This window comes from Amaranthus tricolor, chromosome 7 (genome assembly GCF_026212465.1).
Source record: "Amaranthus tricolor cultivar Red isolate AtriRed21 chromosome 7, ASM2621246v1, whole genome shotgun sequence".
In the NCBI taxonomy this organism is placed as follows: Eukaryota; Viridiplantae; Streptophyta; class Magnoliopsida; order Caryophyllales; family Amaranthaceae; genus Amaranthus; species Amaranthus tricolor.
The window spans coordinates 25,873,226-25,896,264 of NC_080053.1; the positions used below are offsets into that span (position 1 = coordinate 25,873,226).

The 23,039-nt window shown below is 31.9% G+C and overlaps 2 protein-coding genes across 2 annotated transcripts; one reads left to right on the plus strand and one right to left on the minus strand.

Annotated features, from left to right (window-relative positions):
* Positions 1-1,696: 1,696 nt before the first annotated feature.
* LOC130817443 (phospholipase A1-Igamma3, chloroplastic-like) lies at positions 1,697-4,623 on the minus strand. Its single transcript, XM_057683149.1, has 2 exons — positions 3,975-4,623; positions 1,697-3,123 (listed from the first exon to the last, which is right to left on the minus strand). The coding sequence occupies exons 1-2, from the start codon at positions 4,475-4,477 to the stop codon at positions 2,055-2,057; spliced, it is 1,572 nt and encodes a 523-aa protein (XP_057539132.1). The 5' UTR covers positions 4,478-4,623; the 3' UTR covers positions 1,697-2,054.
* A 3,676-nt stretch (positions 4,624-8,299) lies between these two features.
* LOC130817444 (60S ribosomal protein L35-like) lies at positions 8,300-12,624 on the plus strand. Its single transcript, XM_057683151.1, has 4 exons — positions 8,300-8,514; positions 8,606-8,741; positions 8,823-8,979; positions 12,279-12,624. Exons 1-4 carry the CDS (start codon positions 8,511-8,513, stop codon positions 12,351-12,353), a joined length of 372 nt encoding a protein of 123 aa, XP_057539134.1. The 5' UTR covers positions 8,300-8,510; the 3' UTR covers positions 12,354-12,624.
* Positions 12,625-23,039: the final 10,415 nt, after the last annotated feature.

Sequence of the window (23,039 nt, forward strand, 5' to 3'; positions counted from 1 at the left end):
TAATGACATAAGTGATGAAGTGATAAAATTGTTTGTCACAACTAGACCTGTTAAATTTTGATCAGGCCAAAAATTAGTGTGTCATAACCCACAACTTTTGAAATGTGATCCGAAAATGACTTGACCAAAAAACAGAAAACAATCGAGTCAAACCCAACTAAATATTAAATTCGATAGTTTTGACCCATTTTCAATTCCACTTCTGCATTTTAAGTTCCACACTAATTTTTAGTCAAAACCCACATGTAGCCTATTTTTTAAATTTTAATGCTCACATTTCTTTATTGTAGCCCTAGATCAATATATTGATCTTTTATAAATATAAATATTTTCAACAAAACTAAAATTTAATTATTATAAATTTCTAGAAAAAAAAATAAAGGACAAGAAATTTTTTTATAAGTCCTTAATTTGATCTAAAATTGATCCAATTCAAAATTGAGTCAACTGAAATGACTCGTAATAGAAATTAGACATTTAGGGTGACTTAACCAAATAAAAAATAAGACATTTAAGATGAATAGAAATGAGTAATATATATATTTTCATGTCCTTTATACATCGTAATTTTATATTTTATAATTTAGTTTCAAAGCTAATTTAATCGAATATATTGTTGCGCAGCTAATTAGAGAAGTTAATAATATTTCTAATTTAATATAATAATTTCATAAGCTTTTCATTAATTTCAAAAGTTACTTCTTCGCTTATTTAATAATTATTTTAAACTAGAAATTTTAAAAGCCAATTCATATGAAGTAATGTGGAAGAAAGTAATAGTAGTACGAGTACACTATTTATTTTGAAAGCCAATTGACACCTTTTGTATGACTTCTATATATTATTTTATATTATTTTATCGTTTATAAATGTTAAAGGTATAAAAATAATATGTTTTTTCACTTGATAAATACAATTAAGTATAATTATTAAAAAATATTTAAATTTTAAATAGGTGTTGTATAAGTTTATAGAAGTACAAGACTTATGCTGGAGGAGGTTATAGGTATTTTCTTTAGTCATTTTCTTTTAGTGAACAAAATGGACAATGATTGATGTAGACTAGTCTACTACTCCAATATTTATTTCAATGCAAAATTGTGGAAAAGTGACACAATAAATGAATGTCTCCATCTAATAATTGATCATGAACCATAATTATTTTGTGTTCTGAAAATAAAGTTTTTAGGAAAAATAATATTAATAATTCAAATTTTTGTTTATGTTTGTAAAATAAATTTAATTATTGATTAACTTAAAATAATTGATAGTAAATAGTGTTCTCTAAAAAATACATATTTATGTTTTTCTTCACCAAAGACTTTAAATTTTTTAATGAAAAACAAAATCTGAATCAGTTACAGAAGGTTACTATATAAGAGTAGCATGAATTCCTTGAAGTTAGCCAATAATTAGATTTATTTTAATATCATGAAAAAAAATTTAAATGACTGATTTTTAAAAGTTTTGAATATCATATTCAATCTAAAATACATACAACTAATAGTGATATATTGTATGAAAAAATATTACAATATCAGTTGTAGGTGTTCGAAACAGACCCAAAGACTTGAAATTTTATCCGACCTTGTAATTGAATTCGATTTGACATGAGTTTAAAAATGATTTACAATTAGTAAAATATAATATAGACACAAAATTCAATTTCAAACCGACCTAAAATACCTAACTCAAGATTAACTTAATAACTCGAATAAACACCTCTAATTGAAACTATAATGAAACAGAAAAGTATAAGCGTATGAGCTTGCTATAGAATATTTTATAGCATAATTAAGTACATATGCATAGTTCCAAACAACTTACACTTCAAGTCTTGAATAGCCAAGATCCCCAATGCAAATTTATGAGGCCCCTAACGTAGTACTATTTTAGGACGTAACATACAAATGCTACATCGAGAAACAATGGGTTGTCAACATCCACTGATAAGTAGCTATCTGGTCCTTTTAATATAATTTTTAAACAACTTAATGATATTTTTGTACAATCTAACTTGAGAGCCACAAACCACATTTAGACCCATCCTAGTCCTAGAAGTTCAAACGTGGGTCATACGCAACCTTCATGGCAAGCGCAAAGTGGTGGGCAGTGTCAGGTGGGTGGTGCTCGACTCGTGGTCGTTCAGGGACCACCCACCGTCCTTCACTATTTCTCACCATACCTTTATTAAGGTCTTGTCTCCATTTAGGGGGAACTCCATATTCAGACTTTAAAAAGCCTGAATCCTTGTTAACGAGAGCTATATCTCGCTTTGTAGCAAGACTAAATTTCTTGCCTTTTCCATGGTAACCATCAATGAGATGTAAGTGAGCCTCGAGGTTGTGCGTACAACCTATGTCCGCTGATGGCTTAAGGAAAGGCGAGTGTGTGTGATCCAATGCAAGTTCAGTTCCAACATGGGCATAACTCCACGGAAAGTGGACTTTTTCTTCTAAAAATTTCTGCAAGTCATTTTTCTCATTGGCTATGAGACCTGGCATTGTTGGGACTTTATCATGGATATTGATGACTCTAAGTTGTTTAATTCCTAACTCGTCACACCTTTCCTTAAACTTGAGATTTCCAACCCTAGGACTTGCAAAGGAAAACACCGAGATAGGCAATTTTTTTGTACAATTATTATTATCTCGAATAATGTTCAACCTCATTTCGGCTATATCATAGGCACTAAGTAACGCGAGTGCACCACCTAAACTATGCCCTGTAATTGTTATGCTAAGCTCCTCGTCTTTGTACAACTCTACCAATCGCTTTACTTCAGCTAGGACTTGCTCTCGAGCTGAAAAGGAGCAATACTTGCAATTTTCTTCTTTAGTGGTGTAGAGATCGTAGAACCCTGACTCGATTTGGACGTGTGGGTTGTCTCTAAAGTGGACAGGACGAAGTATGTTCTTGAGGTCATGTAACCACTCAAGGTATGTGACCGTGCCCCGCCATGATATGAGTACGTCCCTGCGCCCTAGCCTTCGTATCTCTTCTTCATCACTTGTGACCGCAACATAACCCATCCAATTTGCATGGGGGCTCCATATGCTCCTAATGCTTCTTGATTTTTGGAAGAATTTCTCAAGATTGATGTTTGAGGTTGCATAAAGGTACCTAAATTTTGAGCATGCAATTGAATATACAGTAGTAACTAGTGTGTGAAATTTCTCCATAATAAAATATACCAACTTTTTTTTTATAATTACACCTTCCAAAAAGTTTTCATATAAAACAATAAGTGCAACTAATAAAACAATAAGTGTAACTATAATTAGAAAAAAAAAAAAAAAAAAAAGAGGTGATAAATAAAAATTTAGTTTCAGATTTCACTAAAAAGTACCATACTCCTTAATTTCAGCCATTTTGTCCCATATATTTTTGACATAGAGATGAAGAAGTTGAATATAATAGGTTAAAGTAATAGAGTATTTAATAATACGAGAGAGAATATAAAAAGTAAAAGTTGTGCAAATATAACCAAAATAAAAATAGAACAAATTTATTAACATATACTAAAATGAAAAAATGAGAAAAATTAAATTTGATACAAATTATGATTTGTTAGTTGAAATGTACCAAATATGTGACATCCACTAAATCATTTTTCAAGAAGTTAATGATGATCAAGATGCCCACTAATCTCATGCTTGTCTAGCGAATAAATTTAGATCTATGTCTATTTATTCATTTACCAAAACATTATCATCTTTTCAAAATATTTTGTGGGGGTTTCATCTAATTTTAACCATTTATTATTGTGATATGAAATTTAAGTCATTCAATTTTTTAACAAATTAAAAAATAAATACATACTAATAAAAAAATATTCAAAATAGCAAATTAAATGAGTTTTGAAATACCATAAATTACTAGTAATTATTTTTATGTAAAAAATTTATAAAGCCATCTACTATAGAATCACAAACAACATAGAAATAAAATTATCAGAAATGGAGATGACATACCGGCAAATATCATAGCCATGGTGAGCCATTTCCAATTTGTCAAAAAACTCAGAAGTAGTATACTTGCAAGATCCACAATACTTAGAGTGAGGATCAAAGTCAAAGGAATCATAACAAGCTTGAGCAAACTCACCATAACGTAGAACTTCTAGCCTAAGATGGGAGTTCATAGGGTCTATTAACCCTTCCCAATCATTTTCCCCTTGGATTTCTCTCCATATTTCGCTCAAAAGTCTAGGATCCTCTTCTAATTCTAACTTCTGTGCAAGAAGAAACTCGTGTTCTCTTTCATCAGCCTTAGGCAATACGTCATAACTTTTCATTAATGCATTTCTAATCACGCTATTAGGGTTTATAACACGATCAAATCTACTAGAAAATGGAGTGTATTTAGGATTTTTTGCGAGGGTGTTCCATGAATTAGAGAAGAGTTGATGTTGGAGAAATTGTTGTTCTAGTAGCATGTTTTGTGGAAGGCAAGGAGAGGATAGTAGATAAGCCATAAAAAGATAATTACAAAATATGTATTTATAATTATGGTATAGCTTAAAGAAATTTAAAGGGTATTAAAAAATGCAAATATGGCTATATATTTTTTCTTATGAACTCAAATTAAATTGTGGAATTTGAAAATGTTTTGATTTGTTTTAAATGAAGTTTATTGTGCTCTTATATAGACTAAGATGGGATGGGTGGAGGATACCACATGTTTTTTAAGGCCATTAAAAATGGTCCCAATACCTATATAAAAAATTGTTAGTAATACTTCCTTATCCCATCGTCTCACTTAATTGGCACATTTTTTTTATAAGTAGTATAATCATGTAAATATTAATTTATTATTAGTAAATATGATAAATATATAACAAGTGAGATAAAGTAATAAACATATGAGATTAAAAGAGAAAATAATGAATTTATGGAGGAGATCGAGAATTATTTGTAACTGGTTTAGAAGTTATGCAAAATGCACAGAATTAGGTATAGAGTATAGAGACAGATATAAATAAAATTTTTGCAAAAAAAATAAATTTATTGTTTAAGAAAAGTACGTAAATACTATATTTTTCAATAAAATAATTACTTTAGATAACAATATAAATTACTTACTAAAATATTTAATCAAATTTAGCTGTTAAATTTTACTAAAAGATATTTTTGATGATCTTCTGAAATTCAATTAAATAACATAAATCAACTATTTATGTATGAATTGAATTTATTTTGAGTCGATCCAAACTGATTTATTTGTTCTAATTTTAACCTAATTCAAACAACATTTAATAATTTAAATAAATATATTTTTAAAAATAATTTCTTACTTACATATAAAAGGTTTTTTTTCGAAAAAATTATCCCTTAAAGATTCTTATTTTGGTATAAAGAATCTATGTAATGAAATCTTTTGAATACTTATCTTACTTAATTTTAAATTTTTTTAGAAAAATACATTTCCATGCAATCAATTATAGTCTTACGAAATAAATACATTTGTCAGGTTATAAGAAGTTGTCATTTGCTATTTTCTAGCTTTTTTTAATATTCATGATTATGATGATAATTTAAATCAATATATTTTTCAAAAATAATTTCTTACTTACGTAAAAATATTTTTTCAAATAATTAATCTCTTTAAAATTCTTATTTAGATTTAAAGAATTAATATAAATTCATTCAGGAAAATAAATTATCGCCATCCACATCAAGTATAGTTATATTAACTTATACTTCTATATTTGGCAAAACAAAAAAAAATCGTCATGTGTTATTTTTAGTTCTTTTATTAGTATTTATGATCTATGGTTAATGATTTATGATTCATCCATTTTTGTGAGAGACCATCTCTTAAAAAGACAACTTCAAAACAAGAAGCATACATTTTTATTTTCTCTTCAATTTTTATTAATTAGGCTATTTAGCCCGTATATCTAATGCGTCTTTCGGATAGACCATTCCTCACAATAATTTGTGTTTATGATTATGAATTTATGATATGATAAAAGATTAAGTTATTCAAGGATCTCATATATCTTATCATACAGGGACGGAGGATCACACCTTTTTTTTTTTTTTTTTTTTTTTCTTTGATTTGAAGAGATGAAGTCTCGTATTCTCCAAGAAAGCTGTATTGAAAAGAACTTATCAAAAAGGGTCGAGTGAATTAGGCCATATATCTTGCAAAGAGAAGATCACATAGGCTTTCTCGAATATCAAAGATAGTTAAAGCATGATAATAATGATTATTTCAAGTACTCTCAATGTAAAATCAAATAATTGAACTTAAATTATTAAAAGAATCGATAACAAAATTATTTGAACTCATATTTTAGATGGAAGTAATAATAATAAAGTAGATAACAGAGATATAATTTTATTAAACAATAATTTCAATGGAGAAAATATCAGGACCATAACCATTAAAATAAAAATGGTGATCACAAGTATTTAAATTAGGAAAAATTACCTAGAATAATGCAATATTTTTATGAGTTTCCTATAATAATCACACATATTGATTAACCATGAATAATCCTAAACATTTTTTTATAGGTATTTACCTATAACAAACTCGGGTAACCGAATGACCTGCTATAACAAGTCTTATTTTTTAAACAAAAAAGATAAATTAAAATAAATGTCATAAAAGTTTTTAGTTTATTATGTAAATTAATTTTCAATTTACTTTTTTAGTAAATTATCTACTATAGCAGGTCATCCGGATACTTAATTTTACTCTAGGCAAATACCCCATAAAGTTAGAATTATTCATGGTTAATTAATAGTTGAGATTATTGTAGGAAAATCATAAAAATATTGGATTATTCTGATAAAGTTAATGGAAAACATATTCAATCTTTTGGGATTAAAGCTTTGATATAATTATTGTGGTGACGAGAAACATATTTTTTTAATCATAAATATATAAAAATATTAAAATAAAGTTAATAAAAAATATATAAAAAATATATAAAAACAAATATAAAAAAGATATTAAATTAAGATGATTGAGGCTAATTATATAAAAAATATAATATCTATAAAAAGATTCTTTAAAAGAATTACCTAAAATAGATTAATAAAATATTAATCTGAAAACAGAGGATCTAGATCTTTGTATTCTCACATTTTTTATACTGATAATCAAACGGACTTTAAAGTCATAAATCACTAACTAACAGGTCAAGAATGCATGCCAAGTAAAATGCCATATAAATAACACTAATCAAAAATTCTTAAATGAGACGATATCTCTATTGGACTAACCTATATATATATTTAATGTATTAAAGTGATCACATAAAATTCTAAAGTGATTAAATAGAGAATTATGTTAATATGGTCCGTCTCATGGTGAGACGGTCTCATACAATACAAGCTGGACGCTAATAATAAAACATAAATTGTTTTATTCTCACTGAGACGCGACTCATATATGGGTTAAATAACCTATCACTTATTATGAGAAAATAAACTCCTTATTTGAAGTCGTCATACTCAGATATTGTTTACAAAAGTAGCACATGATACAGGTAGATTTTACAACTAAGGCCCATGAACCTTTCCAAGTAAGAATATTTGAAATTGAGAGTTTTTTTTTGATAAAACAAAAGTTTGATTTTAAAGTAATTTTCAAAATAAGTGTATTCGTGTTTAAGCTTAAGATTAGAGCTTGTTCGCTATTATTAACAATGAACAAAAGTAAAACATAAGTCAAAATAAAGTTATTACAATTTTATTTGTTGTTACTAACGAAAGGAAAAGACATGTTAAAGACAAATTTATAATTTGTATTCTCTGTTTATTTTCAAACGTTTAATTTTTTTTACGTTTGTTAATGAACTAATTTAATCTTTAATATCTTTAATTGTGCATAATTAAAAATTATAAAAAATAAATATTAATATACTTTATGTTGAGATGAATCAAACAAAATCTTATTTAACTACGTTTTAAGTTTTAACTTATAGATTAAGAACAAATTACAAATTAAGAGTAATTGATGAATAATATTTATAAAAGGAAATAAGGAGTTTAAAAAAAACGAAAGAGGTATAATGTAAAATCATCAAAGTTGAGTTCAATATTCATAACAACAAACCAACACTAATACTCTTTGATTTAATTTTTTTCTTTTAAAAATTATAACTTATTTTTAATTTATTCGCTAATAATAATAACACACTAATACATAGTAATTTTTTTTTTACTTTGTTAGTTTGTTCTACTCTTGTTCTTTAGGCTCGAATACAAATATACAATTATACAAAACACTTATTCACTTTGAAGCGACTATTCCCTAGATACAGACCATAAGTTATATTTACTTTAGAACCAAGCTTTATTTATTTATTTTTTATTTTAAAAAAATTCTTTTATTTCTAAAGTTCTAAAGTAACCCGAACCATCCTAAAAAAAATAACCCGAACCAGCCGTGTTTAAAAAACATTAAACAAGAAGCAACCATAGATCTAATTACTATCGATTTCATTTCTAGGGTTCCTGAGCATTCATAGTCGCCGTTGCAACTAAATCGAAATGGGTAACTCTCTCTTCCTCTCTTATCCAATTTCTGTTATTGAATTTGTTCAAACGCTAATCAATTGATTAAATGTGTTGAAAATGATGCGTAGCTCGGATCAAAGTTCATGAATTGAGGCAGAAAACGAAGGTAGACCTGTTGTTTCTGCTCAAGGATCTCAAAGCTGAGCTCGCCCTCCTTCGTGTTGCTAAGGTTACAGGAGGCGCACCGAACAAGCTTTCCAAGATGTAATTATTCACTTTCTTTTTGATATTTTTTTATTAATTTTGGATTTTAACTGATTTATTGAATGTTTATAAAAATAATAGTAAGGTGATGAGATTGGGGATCGCACAAGTATTGACGGTGATGTCTCAGAAACAAAAGTCGGCATTGAGGGAAGCTTACAAGAACAAGAAGTATTTGCCTCTTGATCTTCGTCCAAAGAAGACCCGTGCTATTCGTCGCCGTCTAACTAAGCACCAGGTATTGCTTCACATTTCATCTAATTTCAATACTCATTGGTTATGTTATTGTTAACGTCAGTTGCTATTGCAAAATATGAGGATTAGAAGGTGTTTGGTATGAGAAATGAAATAGAAAGAGATTGATAAAAGAGGGGTAATGGACTAATGGTTTTATTGATTGTTTGGTATAAGAAGGAGTAAGAGTATGAGAAATGTGAGAGGAGACGAGGTCGATTTGCTTGTTTATTTATTACTTTCTATGTCATTGTTGACACAAAGTTAAAGAATCACTTATTGCCGAAAATGGAAACATTACGCACACCTTAAAAACATTATGTGATAGATTTGCTTATTTGATTCTATTTCCAACCATTTAAAACAATTATTAAACAGCCCTTAATGGATTCGTAGTTGTAGCTGTCTAACTTAATTCACCTATTAGTCATATGGGGATAATGCTTGAGTCTCACATTTGTGAAATGAGACATCAATGTGCGATTCATATTCTTCTCCACTTAAGCTAGTTTCTAGTAAGTGCACTCCAATTGTCCTAATAGTATATTAGTTATTTGCTGCTAAGAGGATTCATCGAAATGTCTGTGTTTTGTATTTGATTTTAGTGCGATTGTGGGTGATCATTTTGATGGTATGGTATGTTGCCATTGTTTCAATGAAGGTGTTAATTTAATTGGATTATAAGAATTCAATCTTATTTTCACCCAAAATGGACTATTGATTGTGGACATTAGCATTTTATCCTTCTTTAATTCGCTAAAAAGAATGGAGATATAGTGACGGAATTGCAAAGTCAATCTTTCGTTAAAGACTTATCGCTAAAAGTCTTTGGGCACGGATTGCCCTAAATGCTGCACCGCTAAGGAAAATGTCGTCGCCAACTTGGTGACAACCTTTCCTCGTCACCAAGCCTGTTACCAAATGGCGGCGAACTTTTTCCATCGCCACATTTTGGCCAAGTTAGCAACACCTATTCCCTCGCCCATTTTTGTCCCCTATTCTATACTTAAATTAGCCTTTTTGAGTCGTTGATCGTTGCTATGTCGATGATGTAGCTTATAAAATGTGTACAATTTAAATATTTTAAACTAATAAATATTATTATTAAATATTAAGAATCTATTAATTAATTTATCATATTTATTTATTTAGTAATTATTTGTATCTTTTTAAAATTTTTTTAACAAATTAAACAATTTAAATCCAATAATAATAAAAATAAAGTTATATTAATATCAATAAAGGCAAATTACAAAAAAAATAATTAATATTAATATTCAAAATATCTTTATGCAAAATATCAGTATTTTTAATAAAACATACTACAAAGCTAGTTAGAGGTTGTTGATGTCAGACAAATGTGCATGAAATGAACAATTCACTCTCTTTTACTGCTTATTCAAACAACTCATAAGTTCCCATATTAGAGATCCTAGGCTCTTTCTCATAGCCTTCACTTCTTATCACGCTACAGCTTAAACTCATCATAAAGTCCCCATTACACCTCAAAACATAATAATCATAAGAGGCGAAATAACATTTAAACTCCACTAAAAGTGTAAGAAAATTGAAAAACATCCAAAACAATCACCAAAAGGAGTAAATGACATGAATAAGGGCAAGTTGAAATGAAAGCTTTATGAGGTTATATCAATGAAAAGCAAGATGAGAATAACAATCAAAAACAAGGGAACAATGACACAATGATTTTATGAGGTATCTTGGATACCTCCTCAACAATGATTTTATTTATGATTTGGATTTAATAATACAAATATAAATAACCTTCTGTAATGCAGTGCTAGCAACTCACTGTACAGAAACAAAGAACAGAGAAAGGAGAGAAGAAGAATTAATACAGAAATAAGAAAGTAGAGAGAAATAGTGGAATGCTTGTATTATGATAAGAGAGCGGTATACTCCCCTGAGCTCTTCGAGTGGCCTAGTAACTCCTACAAGGTAATTCACCAAGATACTACTAGCATAAGCAAAGATCTATCCCTCCCTGTACTATTTAGAGGAAAGTACAATATTCTAGAACCCCTCCTCAAGTACAGCTCAACGTTAGCAAAGCAGAAATATTCCCTTACTGACAGAATTTGGTAGCTGCCTTCTATTGTTTGCTCCTTCTAGAATATGTATAACGGACTGTGGGCCGTGGAATGGCTTGGTCCATGACACCCTCATATCTTGAGAACAACTTTTCAAATCACAAATACTAAAACAATAGTAAGAAACTCTTGGTAAACACCTTAGTTCTCACTTGTGTATTTATCCCTCTCCCAATTTGTGTTGTGGTGGTTTGATTCTATGAATGATGTATCTTTGTATAAAGGAGGAATACATTATTCTAGAACTCCCTCATAACTCACCATTATCACACAATTACACCATACAATAAACATTACATTGATTATAGCATTAACAAAGGAATTAAGCACCTCCCTTAATGCACAAATCCGCAGCTAAAGCTGTCAGAAATGGCATCTAAAGCATGTGCTTGAGCGAGCTTATATTGCTCAAACAAGCACACTGATCAGAGACTTTCTGTTTGCCTTCCTTGCTGTTGCTCGGACAAGCAAGGCTATGCTCGAACGAGCAGCCTGATGCTGCCAGCTTCTGACTTTGTTTCTCGAATTGCCTTGTTCGAGCAACCTCAATCCTATACCTTGCCTCGTTCAAGGCATGGTTCCACCTTTTAGTGAAGCATCATTTGCCTCATATCGACCACGGACCACCTCATTGATCCTTTGAAACACCAATTCATTATAATTCGACACATCCTCAAAAACCTTCTCCAAAGTACAAGCTAAAGCATGTTTGATTAAGTGATTAAATTCATCATTATTATTAAGTGTTTTGGCACTTGCGCTAATACAAATAATTACACTTGTCACTTTTCAACAAATTATAGTGGACTAAGGAAGTTTGTTGGTTGTATTTGTTTTACCTTCCATGAAAAACAATCAATTCCACTCTAAGAAGTCTAGTTTTTTTTATGACACTAGTTCTTTCAATCCTAGATTGTTGTGTTGTATGACATTCGAAATTTGATCCCTGGGGAGGTAAGCAGTTTCATTAGCTATGTAATCAATTGAATACTGATTCTATTGATCAGCTGTTGTGAGGTGTTTATTTTGTGTGCATTATTCAGACAAATTTGCTGAAAGACCGTATGCTAAAGTTTTGACATGGAGAAAAAGATTTGTGCTGTGCTGCTTGTTGGTTTGACCCTTTTTCTTTATGATGTTTAGAAGATCATGGATCTTAAATACTGAAGATATATTGTCTTTATTTCTCCAGGCATCTTTGAAGACCGAAAGGGAAAAGAAAAGGGAGATGTACTATCCTATGAGGAAGTATGCCATCAAGGTTTAGGCTTAGGCAATCCTTACTAGAGGTTGTTCAGATGTTTGTTGATCATTTTAAAGTGGCTTATGACAAAAGATGGTTTACTGGCTTTTGATTTTGTGTTAGGAGCTTTTTATATATTCATATTCATATTCATAAGTAGCAATGTGATTGATTTATGACGAATTGTGGATATGGATACATTCTTGTGTTTTTTGAGTAATTCTTCAAACGGCATAGCAAACTAGTTTTGTTTGTGATATACATGGATATAAGGGCTTAATTTCATCCTTAATTATACGTGGACTATATGGTTACAAATAGTGTTATCGTGTTCAGGTGGATTTTGGGTATAATATGTCGGTTTAGGTATAATATATCAACTCGACCTATGATTGATCTCACCTAGCATCTACTTGTAAATCCCATGACTTGCAATTGCTCGAACCTACTATTTTATTGTGCATCTTTCTTGAAAACGTAAGTCGATTTTTTGAAAATTTACCTCATATAGGGTTGAACACAGTTTGGTCTAAACCGTAAACCAAACCGGACCAAACCGTAATTTAACTATTTGGTCTGGTCTACGGTCTGAATGGTCTGGTCCGGTTTTTTTTTTTTTTTTAAACGGTTTACGGTCCGGTCCCGGTTTTTTATTTTGTAGACCAAACCGGACCAATAAACCGTAATAAACTCTAATGGTCTAGGGATTAGATTTAGAGCTTATATTCCTTAATCCTTATTTCCTGAATCAGACCTCGACCTCTGCTTGACTGCTTCCTTCTCCCATTCTTCTCTCTTCCTCGCCTCGCCTCGCCTGAGTATCTGAAATCTCTGAAGTCGACAGACACAGTCACCTCGCCTCGCTTCCTTCAACTCTTCAAGCATCGACAGTCGACACTCGACAGACGCCAGACGCCAATCGACAAACGACCTCCTTCAAAGACGCCTCTGCTTCTGTGGTTCTTCGAGGCTTCTGTGGTTCTTCATTCTCCAATCTCACCATTCACCACGAAATCAAGTGTAGAATCTCGTAATGTAAGTATATTGGTTGATTTTTTTGATTTTTAGGGTTTTTTTTATCAATTTTTGATTTTTAGGGTTTTTGATTTTTTTGGTTAAAAATTTACAGGTTTTGTGATTGTGAGTATGGGCTATCCTATATAATAATTTTTGTTTTCATATTTATTAATGTTGCTGGAGAATTTAAACTTTGAAATTTGCATTTATGTCTTTGACTATGAGATGTATATGAAATTACTGGAGATGTATATGAAATTTGCATCAAGTGTATGATTAATTGTGACTGTGAGATGTATCATGTAATGTTTGATATGCAAGAAAGATATGGTGAAGATTAATTACTGGAGTCTGGATATATATATCATGTAAAATAGTGTAATAAGTGTTTTATATGCTTCCATCAAAATTATATATATATGATTTGGATATGTTGAATGTTAATATGTTGGTATTACTCGTTTGATACGTTGAATGTTAATATGTTGGTATTACTCGTTTGTAGACTAAATAGATTGTTGATGATTAATTGTAGTTTGCGATGTCGATGGATGAACCTTTTTTAGTTTGCGATGAAAATGAAGTGGATGATCAGGATGGTAATGAAATCAAAAAGGAGGAAGTTATGAGCAAACAAAGGAAAAAAGTTGTGAAACCAAGATCCGACATATGGGATCACTTCACCAAATTTACAAACAAAAACATGGAAAAGAAATGTAAGTGTAACTATTGTGGTCGTGAATATAAGTGTAATCCTAGTGTAAATGGGACTAGTACTTATAGAGCACATTTAAGTAAGTGTACTAGATTTTCACTCAATAACAAATCAAATGCTACTCAAACACAATTGAGTTTTCAATCAAGTGTTAATGAACAAGGGGAACAAGAAGCTCACATAAAGAGTTGGATGTTTAACTATGAGGCTTGTAGAAAAGGCTTAGCGTTCATGATAATTGTTGATGAACTTCCCTTTAGATTTGTTGAAGCCCAGGGGTTTAGGTACTTTTGCTCACAAATGCAAAATAAGTTTGTGATTCCTTCTAGAATGACTGTTGCTAGAGATTGTTACGAGATGTTTTTGGATGAAAGGTTGAAACTAAAATCTTTTTTAAAAACTAATTGTAGGAGAGTATGTCTTACTACTGACACATGGACTTCAATCCAAAAAATTAATTATATGTGTTTAACTGCGCATTTTATTGATAATGATTGGAAGTTAAATAAAAGAATCTTAAACTTTTGTCCAATTTCAAGTCATAAAGGTCAGGCCATTGGGAAGGCAATTGAGAAATGTTTGCTTGCTTGGGGTCTTGAAAATGTGATGACCATTACTGTTGACAATGCTAGTTCTAATGACACTGCAATTGCTTATTTAAAAACAAGAGTCAAAACGTGGGGAACTAGTGTGTTGAATGGAGAATATTTGCATGTAAGATGTATTGCTCATATCATGAATTTAGTGGTTAATGATGGTCTTAAATTAGTTACTGATGCGGTTTGTCGAGTTCGAGGTGCTGTTAAATTTATTTTATCTTCTCCATCTAGAATTGAAAAGTTTTATAAGTGTGTTTCGGATGAGAAGATTCCATCAAAAAACATGTTGTCTCTTGATGTGGTCACACGGTGGAACTCAACTTATTTGATGTTAAGCATTGCTTTGAAGTTTATATTGGCATTTGAGAGGTATGATGGGGAAGATCCAAATTTTCATGAGCATCTTTTAGATCCCCATGGTTATGGAAATGGTTTAGGAAAGCCTACTACTGATGATTGGGACCAAGTGAAGAGCTTAGTTCAATTATTAGAAGTGTTTTATAATTTAACTTTGCGTGTGTCTGGTTCACAATATGTTACTTGTAATGGTTGTTTTGATGATATAACTGATGTTGATTGTTTGCTAAAAGAATGGTGTGAAAGTCCTAATTATGAGTTTAAGGATATGGCACAAAGAATGAAAGAGAAGTGTGATAAGTATTGGGGGGATCCTAAAAAACTAAATGTTATGCTATATGTTGCTGCTGTACTTGATCCTAGATATAAATGGGAAACTGTGGAATTTGGGATAAGACAAATGTACACAAAAGATAATGATGCTTCTGTTGTTTGTATGCGGGTAAAGAATGCCCTTTATGATTTATATAATGAATACAAAGGCTTTCATTCCACATCCGCAACAATAGTTCAAAGTGATGGTGCTTCAAGTTCTAGCAAAGATGTAGAACCTGGTCTTCCGAAAAAAGGACTTATGAGATCTAAGTTTAAAAAATTCAAAGAGTCTCGTGAGGATGGGGAATTGACTAAAACAGAGGTGGACAAGTATTTAGATGAGGTTACAGAAGAAGATGGAGATGACTTTGATATTTTGACATGGTGGAAAAACAATAGTTCAAGGTTTCCAATTCTTTTTCTTGTAGCTCGTGATGTGCTAGCCATTCCTGTATCCACAGTTGCATCGGAAAGTGCCTTTAGTACTGGAGGTCGAGTTCTAGATTCATTTCGAAGTTCATTAAGTCCAAAGATGGCAGAAGCTCTTATTTCTTGTCAAGATTGGCTTCGTGCTTCTTCTCTAAAAGTTGAGGAGTGCTTGGAGGATATAGCACAACTAGAGAACGGTATCTGATCTTTCATATCATGATTAGTATTATGTTTATTTTATAAAATCATATTTTTTGATGTTTGTTTTTATTGTATAGAGTTATCGAAGATCAATTTGGCTCCTTCAGTTATTGATGTTCCTTGATGCAATGATGCATATTCATGGATGAAGTCGGCAATTCGCTATTGCTGATGTATTTTGATGATGTATTTGATGGAGGATATTGCTGATGTATTTGATGATGATGTATTTTGGATTTGATGATGTATTTTGTTTACAGATTATCGTTTATCTTAGATTCTCACTCAATTAAAAAAATTTCAAAAAAAAAAAAAACCGTAGACCAGACCAGACCAGACCGTTCTAGAACGGTCTGGTCTGGTCCGGTCTGGTCTTTTAACTGGTCTGGTCTGGTCTGAAAAATTTCCAGACCGGAATTTCTGGTCTGGTCTAATTTTTCTGTCAAACCAGACCAGACCGGACCGTGTGCAGCCCTACCTCATATATATGTTTTGCATAACCTCGTAGATTGACAATTACTCTGGTAATTTTGCTTCAAGGCGGATGGTAATAGAGGTGAAGGACACTTTCTAGCTTTTAAGCGAACATAAAAATAACTCTTGGGTACTTTTGGCAAGTTTTGTATGAGGCCGTTTTACCGTGAGACGGACATACAAACAACCTATTTAATGATCTTTAAAAAAATTAATTAAGTAAATTGAAATATAACTGAACATGACATACTTAATAACTGTTTCATTTATTTTTTTAAAAAAATTAAGTATTGTAAAGTTCATATTAAATTATCTTACGATTAGAGAAAATTTGAATAAAATAAGATGTTTTAACAACTTAATTCCAAAAATAAGCTTCATGAAAACTTAATTCCCAAAATAAGTGTCCGTACATCCGTACATCTGTATTAGAGAAAGTTTGATTATTTATTTATCACTTATTCTTTATTGAGATTATTTTACTATGAGACGAGTTCAATTGGGTCAACCCAAAAGTGTCTTTGAAAAAAATTGCTGCCCTACACAGTTTAAATTTCATAGTTTTTTTTTATGTTTTTTAGTAATGGACTGCTTATATTGGCCGTCTCACGGTGAAACGGTCTCATACAAGACTCTCTGTATATATATTGAATTATACATAACTTAAAAATATATACTCTTCTATTTACTATTATTATTCCATTTGGTTTTTACACGTTTGTCAATGCACATGTTCAATCATAAATATCTCGAATTATGTTCAATAAAAATTATCAAATATTGATGTTAATAAAATTTACCTTTGTATATGTAAAATATTAGTCAGAAGCAATTATGACAGAAAATTATCTGGGAGAATTAATTTAATGATAATCTGGGAGGAATTAATAAGTTTAGAGGGTAATCCGGCAACATTCATTTGGGAGAATTGAAAGAACATTGAACGTACATCAGTAATATTAGTGCATGGAAGGTCACGTGCAGTTGGAAGACACTTGTCAATCATAGAAGATCATTACAAGTAAGTGAAACACATGTTAGAAGGAGAAGCAAAGAATACCGTGTAAAGTAAAGGAAAAATCACCAAAGTAAAGAGGAACTTGACACGTCCAAGACAACTACAGTGGCATGGAAGAGAATTTTGAGGATTGATGAAATAACAAAAGAATGTTCTACATGCACGATAATAGATTATAAATACACATCAAGGAGCATATAAATAGGGTAATCAATTTTTAACTAACTTTTACTATTAAGAGGGATTAAAAAGACTCTAAGTAATTTATTGCTGAGGAGTTATCACAATTGAATTTTAAGGACCCACGTAGATTTTCAGAAGAACATTAATAGTATAATCATAAATACAAGAGGGTAATTACATTTGTTCTAACTAATATTCAAAAGAACATTTGTCGGATAATAATCACAAAGACCTCACGTCTAAAAAAGTCCTATGTATTAATTCATCTTGTAGCCACAGTGCTCTTGGAAGGACTTATTAGGCAATTTATCTCAAACTGATATTGACTTGGGCGTCGGAGTGGGTCTCCCAAAAAACATTCCGGGCCCTACTAACTCCTTGTTGTATTTTACAGGAACAACCATCTTCACAAAAAATCTTACTGCATAGCTTGGAGAGATAGCAAAGACAGGTTTTCACCCACACTTGACTCTTGATTAATCACAAATCAGGGTATTAAGTTTGTAATTAATTGTCCTACAAAACCATACAGGAACAACCTTGAAACAAATCAAAAAAAATTTCACTTGACTATATTTTAACTCAAACAAATCCTTGTATGAGACCGTCTCACCATAAGACTTGTCTCATACTTGAGTTAAATAACTCAATAATAAAAACTTTTAGCTAATGAGCTTCTTGTTTTGATGTCGTCTCATCGTGAGACTGTCTCATACAAGACATGCTTTTAACTCATAAAATAAGAATAGAATACAGAGTGATTGATAAAAAAGATCAAAAAATCAAATAGGACAATAATAATGAATCCAAGAGAGTAAAAAATTAATATCATGAAAATTTGGGATTAGACTATTCAAATAAGATCTTATTCGATTATATATTTTCTTATATATTAGTGGCAATTAATGAAAATGAAAGAGTGATTGATAAACAAGATCGTAATGTTATAAATATTTTAGAACGGGAAAGTATATCAAGTGAAAGAGACGGCCCAAAAAATGTAATTAAATGTACTTCTATTAATTTCATTGAAATTAGCAGTGGTTCATTAAAAGGAGCAAGTATGACAGACTTGTAGAAAATTATAATGCAAAAAAAAGATTAATTTGGGTTTTAAATACTTGGTTTGTATTAAACAATAATAAGAGGTACTACTTTTATTTATATAAGTAATAAGGATTAAAAAAAAGAAACAAAATATTAACCTAAACCTAAATAATTAAGAAATAAAATAACCTTGATATTCTAATATTAAAAATATCTAATTTTCTAAAATATAATATTCTTGAAATAATATCAGTATTTCATTATATTTTCTATTTTCCTACAAGACTAAATAACAATTAATGAAAATGAGTGGGAAAGAGAAGTAAAAAAGTAGTGATTCAATTAATTTTCATTGAAATGAGCAGTGATTCATAGAAAGAGAGAATCATAAATCAAATCAAAGAAAAAGAGATGAGTGAAGAAGGAAGAGGAAAAGAAGGGAATAAGGTGGTTTGTTTAACAGGAGCATCTGGCTACAGAGCTTCTTGGATTGTTACACTCTTGCTTCACCATCATTTTACTGTCCATGCCACCGTTCGTGATCCAAGTATTTTCCTTGTCATCATTTTTTTTTCTTTATTTTCAAATCAATTCATCGTTCAATTGTTTAATACCAAGATGACATATGTATATATTTTATCGGTTAATAAGATATCATCTTAAAACCATATAATAACTGGAGGAAAATTTAAATAATTTATACTATTTTCAGTTCAATTTAATTGTTCTATTTGATTTGAGTTAGAAATATTAAGAAAATAATAGACCACCTAAAATAGTGAAAATGAAGCTAATCTCATTATACTCTATTTTCATCCCCAAAACAAAATACCAAAACCTAATTGTAATAATTTTTGTGTGTTAAAATTATTTTTCATTAACCAAAAAGTTTCTCCTCTTGTTCTTGAGTGTTTATTATAGAATACTTCTCTGTATTGTGATGCAATTAGCTAGATTAACTTAATTATATTTATTCATCAAGGACGATCGAGTCTTTGGATTTGTGCTCTTTTGATTTTCCTGAAATTATCCTAATCGCCAGATAATTTCATACTTCCTCTTCAAATTGCGAATCTATCTTTTCAGTTTACTCGTCAATTTGTTTCTTTGTCACAGAATTGCGTTTTTGACTTCGTCACTTCAACTTCAACGCGTGATGGCCATTGTTGTTCTGCATCGTTTCCAAGCCACCACTTGTTCTTAGTGGTTACTCCTCAGAAACAGCCAACAACAGCCCCTTTTTCAGCCAAGTTCGGTGTTTTTTGGGGGAAAAATCGCAGTAGATCAACCCATCTCTTCTCCACAAATTTGGTTCAGCATAATGGCTAATTTTTAATTAAATAACGGCTACTTTTTGGAAGCAGCAACGATACTTTATCTTCCACCGACGACACCGATACCTCGCCGCAGCACCACCGAAGGTTTTAATAGGTCGTCGACCAGCAACAAGTCGCCCGACAGTATTCGTAGCAGGTGTATCAACTTCATTTTTATTTTGCGGTTTTGATCAAGTTGTCTTTGTTGTTACGTTTTTATATTTGAATTTGTCTGGTTTTTCTGGTTGTTTTACTAGTTTCGCTTGCTTCTTCCTTGAACTTAGTTGTTCCCCCTGTGTTTGAAGTTGTTTTGGGTGCTTTTTTTTTTTTTTTTTTTTTTTTTTTTTTTGTGCTTTGCTATCCATCCCTTTATTTATTGTTAATTTATCTTGTTAGTGTGCGTCTCAATTCTAACCTTTGTAGGGTCTTGGCTTGTTTGTGTTTGAGTTAACGGCGTCACCGTCCTTTAACTCTGGTCTCGTCCACGGGTAGTCGAGTATAGAGTTTAGACAGACTAATGGTAACCTAAGGTCAGGTCCAAGGAGGGGGGCGGAAAAGGGGTAACTTAAGAAGAATGTTGAACTAAGAGTGGAGACATAGAATAGAGGCACGCTACAAGCCAAATCGTTGGAGTTAGCGACTGAACTTTCTAAATACAAGATTCAAGTGGCTTGCGTTAAGGAAACTTGGTGGAAAGGGCAAAACGTAAGCGTTTTAAAAAGTTATAAGCTATGGTATGCTGGTTTGGATGGGAAGCGAAAAGGAGTTGGAATCCTTGTAGCTAATGATATTCTAAAACAAGTGGTAGAAGTTCGAAGATGCAATGATAGGATTATGCTAGTTAGAATAGTAGTGGGAGAAGAGGTCATATCAATCATTAGTGCGTATGGACCACAAGTTGGCCAAGTTGAGGAAGTTAAATGTGAGTTTTGGGAGAACCTGGGTGACCTTATAAATACCATCCCTACCAACGAAAACGTTTTTATCGGTGGAGACTTTAATGGACACATAGGTAAGGAGGCAGTTAACTATAACTCAGCTTATGGCGATTTTGTTTATGGTGTAAGGAACAAGAGTGGAGAGATCTTGCTTGAGTTTGCGTTAGCAAAGGAGTTAGTTATAGCAAACTCGATCTTTAGAAAGAAGGATGAGCACTTGATTACGTACAAGAGTGGTGGGCATGCAACCCAAATTGACTACTGTTTAGTGTGGAAGGATGATAGGAGCTCGTGTCTGGACTATAAGGTCGTGCTGGGTACAGAGATGCCCACCCAACATAGGTTATTAGTACTAGTGTTTCGTATAAGGAGAAAGATTACTGAGAAGAAGATAAAGGTCAGGCAAATGATCATGTGGGGTAGACTTAAAGGGGATATGGTCATAACCTTGTCGAGCAAGATCAAGACATCAGGCTATCCAATTATATCAGATGATGCAAATCAAATGTGGACGACCATGGGGGTGTCGACGGGGAAACCAAAGGTGTACAAAGAGACGTGGTAGTGGAACAAAGAAGTGCAAAAGAAGATAATAGGACAAAAACAAGAGATTCAAAAAGCTTATGACTTTCACGGAAGAGGAGGATAGGATATATAAGAAGGAGAGGTATAAAGCAGCAAAACGGGCACGGAAGAGGAGGATAGGATATATAAGAAGGAGAGGTATAAAGCAGCAAAACGGGCGGTAAAGAAAGCAGTAGCAGAGGCAAAAGATCGCGCGTTTGAAGACTTTTATCAAAATCTTGATACCAAAGAGGGGGAGAAGTATATTTTTAAGTTGGCAAAAGCAAGATGTAGGCAGAAGAAGAACTTAGGGACAGTGAAATTCATTAAAGATGAAGGTGGACGAGTACTCCTTAGATTGGAGGATATCAAATTGAGATGGCATCAATATTTTTTCCAACTGCTCAATGAGACTACGGGTCTAAAGGAGGAAATTCGAAAAACTTCGGACTTCCAAAGAACACTGTATCATAGGTCGGTTATTGATATTACCACGACGGAAGTAAGAGAAGCTCTCAAAAATATGGGGGGATTAAAGGCAGTTAGACCTGATAACATTCCGATTGAGGTGTGGAGGGGTTTTGGAGAGGAGAGAATTCATTGGCTTACTAACCTCTTTAATGTCATCTTGAGGTCAAGTAAGATGCCAGAAAAATGGAGGGTTAGCACACTTATCCCACAGTTTAAAACAAAGGTGATGCACACGTATGTGAGAACTATAGAGGGATCAAACTTCTAAGCCACAATATGAAATTGTGGGAAAGAGTGATTGAGAAAAGAATAAGACGAGAGACGGTAATAGAGAGAATCGATTTGGATTAATGCCAGGAAGATCATCCACCGAGGTAATTCATCTTTTGAGGAGACTAATGGAAAAGTATAGGGAACAAAAGAAGGATTTGTATCTGACGTTCATTGACCAGGAGGAAGCGTACGATAGTATACCACGAAGCATCCTTTGGTAAAGCCTCAAGAATAGAGGTATTTCATGAAGGTACATTGAGGTAATACAAGACATGTATGACAGAATGTCGACTAACATACATACACCGGTAGGTATGATAAAGTCTTTCCCAATTAAAGCGGGACTGCATCAGGGATCAACACTAAGTCCTTTCATTTTTACGGTCGTTATGGAGGAAATGTCTGAATCCATCTGGGAGACCGTACCATTGTGCATGCTTTTCGCTAACGATATAATTTTAGTCGCAGAAACCAAGGAGCAGTCTAATAGTAAATTGGAAGAGTGGAGGGAAGCCTTGGAGGATAAGGGATTGTGCATAAGCCGTGCAAAGAAAAAATACTTACAATTCAATTCAGTGGGACAAGATCGATAGGAGAGCCAAAGGTGATCATAAGGGGAGAAGTTGTTGCATGTACGTCCAAGTTCAAATATTATGGTCAGTGATTCAAAGTAATGGGGAGATTGATGGAGACGTTACTAATCGTATACAAGCGGGTTGGCTTAAGTGGCGAGCAGCAATCGGGGTGCTTTGTGATAAAAAGCTCTCGAGGAGATTAAAAGGTAAATTTTACC

Coding starts and splice junctions, on each gene's coding strand:
- LOC130817444 (XM_057683151.1), top strand. Junction 8,742..8,822: donor CCGAACAAGCTTTCCAAGAT/GTAATTATTCAC, acceptor TAAAAATAATAG/TAAGGTGATGAGATTGGGGA. Junction 8,980..12,278: donor GCCGTCTAACTAAGCACCAG/GTATTGCTTCAC, acceptor TTATTTCTCCAG/GCATCTTTGAAGACCGAAAG.
- LOC130817443 (XM_057683149.1), bottom strand. CDS start 4,477: ATGGCTTATCTACTATCCTCTCCTTGCCTTCCACAAAACATGCTACTA. Junction 3,124..3,974: donor CATGGCTATGATATTTGCCG/GTATGTCATCTC, acceptor CTCAAAATTTAG/GTACCTTTATGCAACCTCAA.